Below are 11,131 nucleotides of genomic sequence, written 5' to 3'. Positions count from 1 at the left end.
CACAAATGAGTGAGATCATGTAATATTTGTCCTCTGAGTTATTCCACTTAGCATGATACTCTCCAGGTTGCTCCATGCTGTCTCAAAGGGTAAGAGAGTCTTCTTTTTTGCTGCTGCATAGTATTCCATGGTATAAATGTACCACAGCTTTTTTACCCACTCATCTACTGCTGGGCACTTGGGCTGTTTCCAGATCTTAGCTAGTGTAAATTGTGCTGCTACAAACATAAGGGTGCATACATACTTGTTGGTCGGTGTTTCGGGTTTCTTAGGCTCTATCCCTAGAAGTGGGATCACTGGGTCAACTGGCAGTTCCATCTTTAATTTTTTGAGGGAACTCCATATTGTTTTCTATAAATGGCTGTCCCAATCTGCATTCCCACAGCAATGTGCTAGGGTTTCCTCCACATCCTTGCCAGTACTTGTCATTGTTAATTTTTTGATGGTAGCCATTCTGACAGGTGTGAGGTGATACCTCATTGTTGTTTAATTTGCATCTCTCTGGTTATCAGTGACTTTGAGCATTTTTTCATATGCCTGTTGGCCGTAATCTGCATCATTTTTGAGGGGGGAAATGAAAGAAAAAACTGATTTAAAAAAAAGTTCTTCTTTCCTATCCAAGAATCCTAATTATTAGTTTAACATAAATATAATAGACAATCTGTCATTCTTTTTGTAGCACCTGTACCCAGCACAGTGCCCACCTCATTCATTTAAATGTGAAAAAAAATTAAGAATTTATAAACATGAATTTCAAATTATTTGCTAACTAAAGGATATTTTATTGAACACCTGAAGTGTGGCAGGCATTGTTGGGTGCTTATATACAGTAATTCATTTCATCCTACCAGTAATTTCCTCCCATTTGGTAAGTGAGAAAACCGATTCTCAGAGTTTACCTACCGTAGCCATGGTCAGTGACATTAGAACCCCAGGTCTGACTCCAGAGCTCACGCTCTTTCCATACCTAGGTTTAAATCCTGGCACCACTAATGTTGTGACCTTGGGTAAATTAGTGCACATGTCTGCCTGCATTTCCTCCTCTGTTAAAGTGGTGATAATAATTGTCCCTTCCCTGTAGGACTATCAAAATAAGAGAAAATTGTTCTGTCATTAAAATGACTTTAATTTTTCCTGCATTGTTTTTTTATGGCATTATCTATCATCTATCTACCTATCTACCTATCTACCTATCTATCTATCTATCTATCTATCTATCTATCTATCTATCTATCTAAAAAGCCCAGCGACCGAATGGCAGAACGACCAGAACAACTGGTCAACCACTCAGTAGGACATGCACTGACCACCAGGGGACAGTCAGTCAGTGCAGGAGCTGCCCACTGGTGGTCAGTGCGCTCCTACAGTGGGGTTACCACTTGGCTGATCTGGATGAGTGGTGCTCCCACAGCGGGCCGATTCCCACAAGCCATGCCACCACCGGTGCATAAATCCGTGCACTGGTTCTCTAGTATTATTGATATACATCTTTAAAATCTATGTTTCAAAGAGCTAGAGGCAGGTGTCAAATAGAATATTTTCTCTAACTGGGTATAGAAATCATAGTAACTTTCCTTCTATTAAATAAAATGCTTTGCCCTAGTGGTTTTGCTCAGTGGATAGAGCGTTGGCCTACAGAATGAAGGATCCTGGGTCGATTCCAGTCAAGGGCATATGCCACAGTTGCAGGCTCAATCTCCAGTGGGGGGCATGCAGGAGGCAGCCGATCCATGATTCTTTGTCATCATCGATGTTTCCATCTCTCTCCCCCTCTCTCTTCTCTGAAATCAACAAAAGTATATTTTTAAAAATTGCCTTAAAATTTAAAATTTTATTTTAGATCTTACTGCAAAGATGATACCTGATGAAACACCTATGTTTGACCCAAGTCTACTCCAAGAAGTGGACTGGAGCCTGAATACAGCTACATTTTCTCCAGCCATTTCCCCAACAAATCCTGGAGAAGGTTTGGTTTTGAGGCCTCTTTGTACTGCTGATTTAAATAGAGGTATGGACTCAGTTAACAAACCCTGTTTAGAATTGTAGTTAGCATTCTGTTTTCTCCACAAACATTATGATGATGGTGATAATTTTTTAAAATGATACTTGACTTTAGATTATGTTTTGTATTTCATTTTTAAAGTGACTGAGAACCACAATTCTAATGTGTATGTGTCATGGCTAAGACCATATATTACTATGAAATACTTCAAATGATTTAAGTACAACACTGCTCCTTCCTATAAGAGGCCAAAAGACTTCTTATAAAGGAAGAAGTTATCATGTGTAATGGCACATAAGGAAGAATCTTTAAGAAGCTAGATGGGGAATAAGGATAGAGATAATTTGCCTTGGATAAAATGCAAAAGATTTTGTCTACATGTTATTTCATTTTTTAGCATCTGTATTTTCCAAAATGATTTCCTTAAATTTTCATAATCAAAAGTCAATTTTGTCCATTTTCCCTGTGGTAGGAAATATGAAACTAATTTTGGTCAAATTGTCATTGACTGTATAGACATTAAAATTCTCAAAGTTTGCCCTAGCCAGTTTGGCTCAGTGGATAGAGCATAGGCCTGAGGACTGAAGGGTCCTGGGTTTGATTTTGGTCAAGGGCAAATGTCCGGGTTGTAGACTCAATCCCCAGTTGGGAGTGTGCAAGAGGTAGCCAATCAATGATTCTCTCTCATCATTGATATTTCTACCGCTTTCTCCCTCTTCCTTCCTCTCTGAAATCAATAAAAAAATATCTTACCAAAAAAAAAAAAAAAAGATTCTCAAAGTTCTAAAATGTGCTGTGCCACATTAACATGAATGAAATTAATCAGGAATATTTAAAAATTGTAGTCTCAACAATTATTTACATCTCATATAGTATCATATTTGGTCATTGAGAATCTTGCACTTTTAAGTAAAACCAAAGCACATATTTGGAATATGAAGCATCCTTTGCATTGTATTTAATGCAAATTACACTGAGAAATGTACACGCTGGTTCTATAAATATTGAACATACTGAATATTAAGGTTAATATTCCAAAAATCTTAGGCAGGGACAAACTTTGGTTAAACCTATTTTTTTTTGTTTTATGTAGCGATTGCAGAAAGAATAAAGGGTTTTAATTTAATCTTTTGAAATAATTTTAAAAGGATTCATTAAACTTAAAAAAAAATGCTCATGATTTCACCTGCTTATTTAATACATTGCCTCATTTGATATCTCTTTCATTTGCTCTTCTTATGACTGGAAATCTGTTTTTGCAAAACTAGGTTTTATTAAGGTACTAGGTCAGCTGACAGAGACTGGAGTTGTCAATCCTGAACAATTTATGAGTAAGTACTACCACCTTTTTTTTTCTGAATGAAAAAAAAAATTAAAAAAAAGATTTTATTTTTTTTTTAGAGATCTCTTCTGTCTATACTATATGTATTTTTGTTCAAATAGAAATTATTCAAATAGCTAATTAGCTATTTTTGGTCTCTTTAAAAAAATTTTTTTCCAATTACAGTTGAAATTCAGAACTATTTTGTATTAGTTTTAAGTGCATAGTGGTTAGATAGTCTTATGCTTTAGAAAGTGTTCCACCAATATTTCAAGTACCCACCTGGCACCATACAGTTACCATAGTATTATTGACTATATTCCCTATGCTGTTCTTTACATCTCTGTGACCATTTTGTAACTGCATTTGTACTTCTCAATCCCTTCATTGTTTTTGCCCAGCCCCCACCCCCCTCCCACCTGGCAACCATCAATTTGTTCTCTGTATGAGTTTGTCTCTGTTTTGTAGAGTCCACATACTTTGGGGCAAAAGTAAGTTTACAGTTTTGAGTACACAAAAGTTTATTCTTGTATTATTATTTGTGTATTTTTCCATACGAACAACTACAAAAGTACTTTTGCTTCACCCTGTATATGTGAAATCATATGGTATTTGTCTTTCTCTGTCTAACCTATTTCACTTAGCACAGTAATGTCTAGGTCCATCCATGTTGTCACAAATGATAAGATTGCATTCTTTTTTATGGCTGAGTAATATTCCATTGTATACATGTACCACTTCTTCCTTATCCATTCAACTTTAAATTTTTTAAAAAAATGTTTTTATTGAATTTAGAGAGAGAGGAAGGGAGAGGGAGAGAAAAAGAGAAGTCGATATAAGAGAGAAATGATCAGTTGCCTCCTGCACACATCCTGACCAGGGATTGATTCTGAAACCTGGGTATGTGCCCTGACCAGGAATTTAACTGGGCGACCTTTATGTGCACAGGACAATGCTAAACTGAGCCATACCAGCCAGGGCCAATCAACTTTTGATGGAGCATTTAATTCATTTAAAGTTTTGTTTTTTTATCTTTATTGTTTAGAGTATTACAGATGTCTCTCCCTTTTCCCATTAACCCCCTCCACCCACTTTCCACCCTTCCCCAGCCTTCACCACCCTATTGTCTGTCCATTATATATATATAATATTTGGTTAATCTCTCCCCAACCCCAATCACCTTCCCTCTTAAATTTTTCAGTTTGTCCCATGTTTCTAAACTTTCTGGTTCTATTTTATTCATCAGTTTATTTTGTTCACTAGATTCCTTGTTCATTTTCATTTTTATATTCAATTGTTGATATGCGTTTACCACCATGTTATTGTTCATATTTTTGATCTTTTATTTCTTTTTCTTAAAGAAGATGCTTTAACATTTCATGTAATACTGGTTTGGTGGTGATGAACTCCTTTAGTTTTTTCTTTTCTGGGAAGCTCTTTATCTGACCTTCAATTCTAAATGATAGCTTTGCTGGGTAGGGTAATCTTGGTTGTAGGTCCTTGCTTTTCATCACTTTGAATATTTCCTGCCACTTCCTTCTGACCTTCAAGTTTCCTGTTGGAAAAACAGCTGAGTTGTCTGGATGCTCCCTTGAGGTAACTGACTGCTTTTCTCTTGCTGCTTTTAAGATTCTCTCTTTGTCTTTAACCTTTGTCACTTTAATTATGGTGTCTTTGAGTTCATCTTGTTTGGGACTCTCTGTGCTTTCTGGACTTGTATGTCTATTCTTTCACCAGGTTAGGGAAGTTTCCTGTCATTACTTTTTCAAATAGGTTTTTGATTTCTTGTTCCTTCTCTTTCTTTCCAGCATCCCCATGTGAATGTATGTGTGCTTGAAATTGTCCCAGAGGTTCCTTACACGATCTTCATATTTTTTATTCTTTTTGCTGTTCTGGTGGGTGGTTTTTGCTTCCTTATATTCTAAATTCTTGATTTGATTCTCGGCATCTTTACTGTGCTGTTGATCTCCTGTAAATTATTCATTTCAGTTAGTGTATGCTTCACTTACGTCCTCTTTTTATGTTGCTGATGTTTTCACTAATTTCCTTGAAATTCCAAGTTCCTGGAGGCTCTTATTAAGTTCCTTGAGCATCCTTATAACCATAACTTATTGAGAGTATTACAGATGTCTCTACCTTTTTCCCCCATTAACTCTCTCCACCCACTTCCCACCCTGCCCAGCCTTCACCACACTATTGTCTGTCCATTGGTAATGCATATATACATATAAGATCTTCGATTAATCTCTCCCAGATCAGAACTCTATATCTGATAGTTTTCTTGCTTACATTCATTGAGGTTTTCTTCTGGAGATTTCTCCTGTTCTTTCATTTGTAACATATTTGTCTTGGCATTTTGGCTACTTCCCTCTGTTTGTTTCTATGTATTAGGTAGAGCTGCTATGTCTCCTGGACTTCAGAGAGTGGCCTTATATAGTAGGTGTTTTGTAGGGCCCAGTAGGTCAGCTTCCCCAGTCACCAGAGCTGGGCATTCCAGGTGTGCCCTGTGTGAGCTGTGTACACTGTCCCATTCTAGTTGAGCCTTAATTACTGTTGGCATCACTGGGAAGGATTGACCCCCTGGCTGATTGGCTGTGAGAACCAGTTTCAACTACAGCAGAGGAGCTGCTATGCAGGAGCCAATCCTATGGAGTAGGACTTGCTTCATGGGGCTTTGGTGTTCACAAGTCCACCCTTGAGTCATTTGTGGAGGTGGAAGTGTTGTAGTCTGGTGTGGTCGAAGTTGAACACCAGGTGCACTGGCTCTGGGGCTCCCTGGGAGGTGCAAAGTCAGCCTCTGCCAATGTCCTGGCTGGAGCCACCCAGCATGGCTACAAGCAATCTGCATATGGCTGCTACTTGTGTTCTGGAGGTGCCCAGAAGAGGCCAACCTGTGGACCAGGGTAGGCTGTCACTAGTGCCGGGCCTGGGGCCACTGATGAGAGGGTTGGGGTATGCTGATGCCAGCTGCTGCATATTTGGAAGATTTCAGGAAAGTCAAAGCATGAGGTGAGAGGGGCCAGTTGTATGGAAAAGCCACTGGAAATGACTTGGATGAGCCTGCAAGTAGGGAGAGGTAGGGTCTCAGGGAATCTCCAGGCAGAGTGAAAAGTGAGCCAGGATGATGGAGATTCAGATATGGTGCAGCCTGTCCATTCTGTGGCAGGGAGTGCTCAGTAAAGAAACACTGGACTCTAAAGCTGCCCCTCCAGCTCTTGCCCTGATTCCAGACAAGTTAATTCCTCCCTGAATGTCCCAGTTTCCTTTCAAGCTGCTTCCCGGTGCTAGAGCTCAAGGGGAGTCCAAGTCCGCAAGGACCCTTTAAGAGGAACTGTCTGGGGCTCCTACAGCCTCCATGTCACTCAGCCACAATCCCCGCTGGTTTTTACAGTCAGAAGTTGTGGGGACTTCTCTTCCCAGCACTGGAACCCTGGGCCAGGGGCCTAGTGTGGGGCAGGGACCTTTCGCTCTTCAGGGAAACTGCCATACGTGGGTTCCACTATTCTACTCCTCATCTCCACCTCTCCTATCAGTCTGGATGTGCTGCTGCTTTAATTCCCTAGTTGTAGGATTACAGTTCAGCCAGATTTCAGGTGGTTCTGAATAATGGTTCCGTATTTTAGTCAAAAATTTTGATGTGATTGTGGGAGGATGTGAGTACCATGTTTACCTATGCCATCATCTTGACCAGACCTTCTAAAGTATTTATTGATGGGTATGTTATTGCCTTTTTTTCCCGATTGTTTTTATACGTCTTTTCCTTTCTTATTCTATCTTATTCAATTACTTAGAAATGGAGACATATTTTTCACCTACTTTATGAGGTGCCTTCAAAGGGAACAAAGCAAAATGATTACTGTAATTTCTAAAAAGTCATGTAATCATGAAACACTTGAGATCACAAGGAGAAAACAGAACTACTTTCACCAAAATATTTGGAAACCAGACTAAAAATTACAGAATGGAGCCATGTAAAAACATTCTTTTGTTAAAAATTTGCAGTTTTGTTCTATTCAAATATCTGCCGAGTGTAAAAGTTCAAAAAAGCGATTTAAAGTGAGTATTTATTAGTCACAGAAGTGGCACATATACAATTTATTTGTATAAGTGCTATTCACCTAAAAAGGCTGGATTAGTCTTTTACCTTGCTAGCATATTCTTTAAATGTATGGACTATATTCCAACTTACTAATCACTGATATTTCAACTACCTGCTCATTTAAAATATTTTCTTAAAAACAAAATGCAAATTATTATGGTAAAATAGCTTTAAATGTTCAGTAATAAAGTCAGCTAGTCCTCATTTTTTGCCACCTAATACAGTGTAATGTCTGCTACATAACACTGTCTTCTAATTTCCACAGAATCTTTTGAGCACATGAAGAAATCTGGGGATTATTATGTTACAGTGGTGGAAGATGTGACTTTAGGACAGATTGTTGCTACAGCAACTCTGATAATAGAACATAAATTCACCCATTCCTGTGCTAAGGTATGTGTTCACATTAATGCTAATGAGCTAAAATGGGCAGATGTGGGGTTTTTTAAGCAAAACCTATGTTGAGTTTCCATTAGACAAATCTGTTTTCTCACTACTTTTCATTGTAAAATGAGAGGCATATTGCCTTGAAAAAGTTCTGCTTCCTAGAAATCTCTTATTAAGAGGCAATTTCCTACTTTGTTTTGAGGAAGAAAATGTATTAACAATATGAATTGGGCCTGGCCATGGTGGCTCAGTGGTTGAGCGTTGACCTTTGAACCAGGATGTCATGGTTCGATTCCCGGTCAGGGCACATGCCCAGGTGGTGGACTCAATCCCCAGTGTGGAACATGCAGGAGGCAGCTAATCAATGATTCTCTCTCATCACTGATGTGGTGTTTTTTTTTCTCTCTCCCTATCCCTTCTCTGAAGTCAATAAAAATATATTTAAAAAGTTAAAAAACACACAATATGAATTGTTCGCTAGAAATTGTTCTGTAAGGTATTCAATTTGATATGGTCATAGAGAAAACAAGAAAGCTTTGTGAAACTTGGCAGTAATTTTTAGACTCCCCAGTGTTGGTTTTCTTAAAAAACAGTATTTTGAATATACTACACTAAGACCAATTCCCATCAGTTTCCAAATGGTAAAAGGTTCCGAATACCACATTCTTTTCTAATTGTGACATTTCTAATGCCTATAGAGCCCCTTTATTCCTCATGACTCAACATGAAATAGTAAAGGTAGGAACATTTGGAATGTTTTCTGTCAGTTAGGAATTTTGGGGCTTTTGTATTAGAAATTAATAAATTGTATTTGGATGTCTGAAATAAATTGCTGTTAAGCAAGAAGTAGGATGATGGATTAACAAAATTACCCTTTGATGCTTCAGATTTTGAGACTTGCTTTAAAACATTGGGGTGTAGAGGTTAAGGAGATAGACAAAACAAGATTAGACCACAAGTTGATTCATTATATTATTTCTTCTATAAAATAATTTGCATTTTAGTTTATGTAAAGTTCAAGTTCACAAAACACTTATTTTTGTCTGAATTTTTACCATCCATCACTTGTTGATTTATCTAAAAACAAAACTACATGCTTAGTCCTTTAAACACTGTAAATATTTTCAGAGAGGAAGAGTAGAAGATGTTGTCGTTAGTGGTGAATGCAGAGGAAAGCAGCTTGGCAAATTGTAAGTAAGCAGAAACAAGGTAATCCTAGATAAATTACAATGCTTTACAGTTCTTTGCCAAGATACTTGTTAAACATATTTTGCTGTTTGAAGTTCTTTCTGGTGTCATGAATTATGAATCCATTTTTACTCTATAACTGGATTTAATGAAAACAAAGTATTTTTACATTAGTTTTACCATAAACTTTGGAAATTGGAAGTGTACCGTTTTGCAGACAGTAACATCTATAAATTAATTTTTAATAGTCAAATTCTCATATGAGTAGGAAACAAACTTTTGGCTGAGTCAGGTGATTTCCCCATTTCTCTGTCATATTTTAAAACAAAATGTTCTCAGTCTCCTAAGTTGTAGAAACATATTGAAACAGCCTTTACTGTATAATCCTTTATACATTTACTTAAAACTTTTAAAAACAGACCAAATTCTAATATTCTAATCTTCACTTTGTGATATCCTTTATAATTTTATAACTTCAATCAAGATGTTCTGTATGCAAACATGAGAAAACACTTCAGGTAAATTTTTATAGATTTTTTTAAAGTTTTTTAAAAACGCCTAAGGCAGTTAGAATCCCATTCATATACTGGAAAGAAGTATACTTTTTGCTTTCTTTCTACTTCATATTAGTTAAACCAAAACAGAGTTAATCTCATAGCTACTTTCACAAACATTAGAGTCACTTTAAAAATGATAAAGAACAAAGCTATTACTTACCCATTTTGTGTAGGAATGTTGACTGTTCCTTAGTAATTTGAATAGATTTAGAGAAAAACACTTAAAAAAATAAGATGGGCCATATTTTTTAAATGATTGACAATCTTTAGTGTTCATCATCTTAAAACTTATTTTTAAAGAGGGTAAGGATGAATTTAGTATTTGTCCCATTCATTAACTGGCTGAAGATTATCAGATAATGTATATTTGAAACAAACTAAAATGCTTTCAGTGATTTAAATGCTTATCCATTTACAATTTAAATAAATACATAGTAGGAATGGCCATGATCTAAACCTATTTCTAATATAAATTTGAAATTTAATGAAATATTCATATTGTTACTAAAATCTATTTCTATTAACAAATGCTCTATACCTTCTCCCTCCCTTTTTTTTTTAAATTTCAGGTTATTATCAACCCTTACTTTGCTAAGCAAGAAACTGAACTGTTATAAGATTACCCTTGAATGTCTACCACAAAATTCTGGTTTCTATAAAAAGTTTGGATATACAGTATCTGAAGAAAACTACATGTGTCAAAGGTTTCTAAAGTAAAAATCTTTTAAGAAAGACATTTGTCAAGGGAGCTAATGCCACACGGTTGTATATCCTTCCTAAAGTTAAAATAGTTTGCTACAACCCAGTGACCTCCACAAATAGTGGGTTGAAAAACATTGTAGTACAACAAATATGACATTTAGAAGATTACTTTGGGCTGGTGGGACATGCTGTGAGTTTAGATTACAAATGAATATTATAGAGGATGATTTTTATTCAAAGGAATATATTTTTAACTTGAATCTTTTCTCGCATTGTATTTTTCTAAAATTTGGCTTTATTTCTTGGTAGACTATAGGAGTTATGTATTTGCTATCTGTGTACTACTCATTTTAAGAAATATATACAATGAATAAGGCTGTTTATCACATTCTTAAAATTAATATTTTTGGTTCAAAGAAACATTTAAATATGAATTAATGTATGCCATTTCCCATGTATTACTTGAAATTGGATACATTAGACATAACTAAATGTAATACTGTACATGTGTTGATCCTAATGCTGTATTGACAACCTGGCCAGTCTTTTAAAATAGAAATGAAAATTAACTTATGTGATAAGATTCAAAATAAAACAATGTAAATGTACATCTAAATGTTTATATAATTCAAATGTAGGCAAATTGCCACCTGTGTTATGTGTAAAATATAATTTTTATTTAAAGGACCTAAAAGCAAATATAAGCTACTTTAAAACAATGAATTAGCAAATTCTGGCATATAATAGAACTATTATTCTGGTCACTATCCTGTTTTGATTTTTTTTAAAAGTTGAAGTAGACATATTAGATATGTCATTAATGGTTCTAATCTTTTGCATTCCATGTTATATTAAACCTGTTCATATGATTAATA

The 11,131-nt window shown here is 36.0% G+C and overlaps 1 protein-coding gene across 2 annotated transcripts in view; it reads left to right on the top strand.

Annotated features, from left to right (window-relative positions):
* The window catches only part of GNPNAT1 (glucosamine-phosphate N-acetyltransferase 1), a 14,335-nt gene extending 3,204 nt beyond the window's left edge, over positions 1 to 11,131 (top strand). The window contains exons 2-6 of one of the 2 annotated variants that reach the window (XM_006773792.2): positions 1,841 to 2,008; positions 3,271 to 3,333; positions 7,688 to 7,815; positions 8,938 to 8,999; positions 10,124 to 11,131. In XM_006773792.2, coding sequence (XP_006773855.1) covers positions 1,855 to 2,008; positions 3,271 to 3,333; positions 7,688 to 7,815; positions 8,938 to 8,999; positions 10,124 to 10,271 — 555 coding nt within the window. In that variant the 5' untranslated portion in view covers positions 1,841 to 1,854 and the 3' untranslated portion in view covers positions 10,272 to 11,131. The remainder of the gene's footprint in view (positions 1 to 1,840; positions 2,009 to 3,270; positions 3,334 to 7,687; positions 7,816 to 8,937; positions 9,000 to 10,123) is intronic. The other variant, XM_015570502.1, reaches the window with a different exon arrangement.

The sequence above is a fragment of the Myotis davidii genome, unplaced genomic scaffold (genome assembly GCF_000327345.1).
Source record: "Myotis davidii unplaced genomic scaffold, ASM32734v1 scaffold847, whole genome shotgun sequence".
NCBI lineage: Eukaryota > Metazoa > Chordata > Mammalia > Chiroptera > Vespertilionidae > Myotis > Myotis davidii.
Note: the sequence above shows the minus strand (reverse complement) of the source record. Positions and strands in the feature narration are given on the sequence as shown.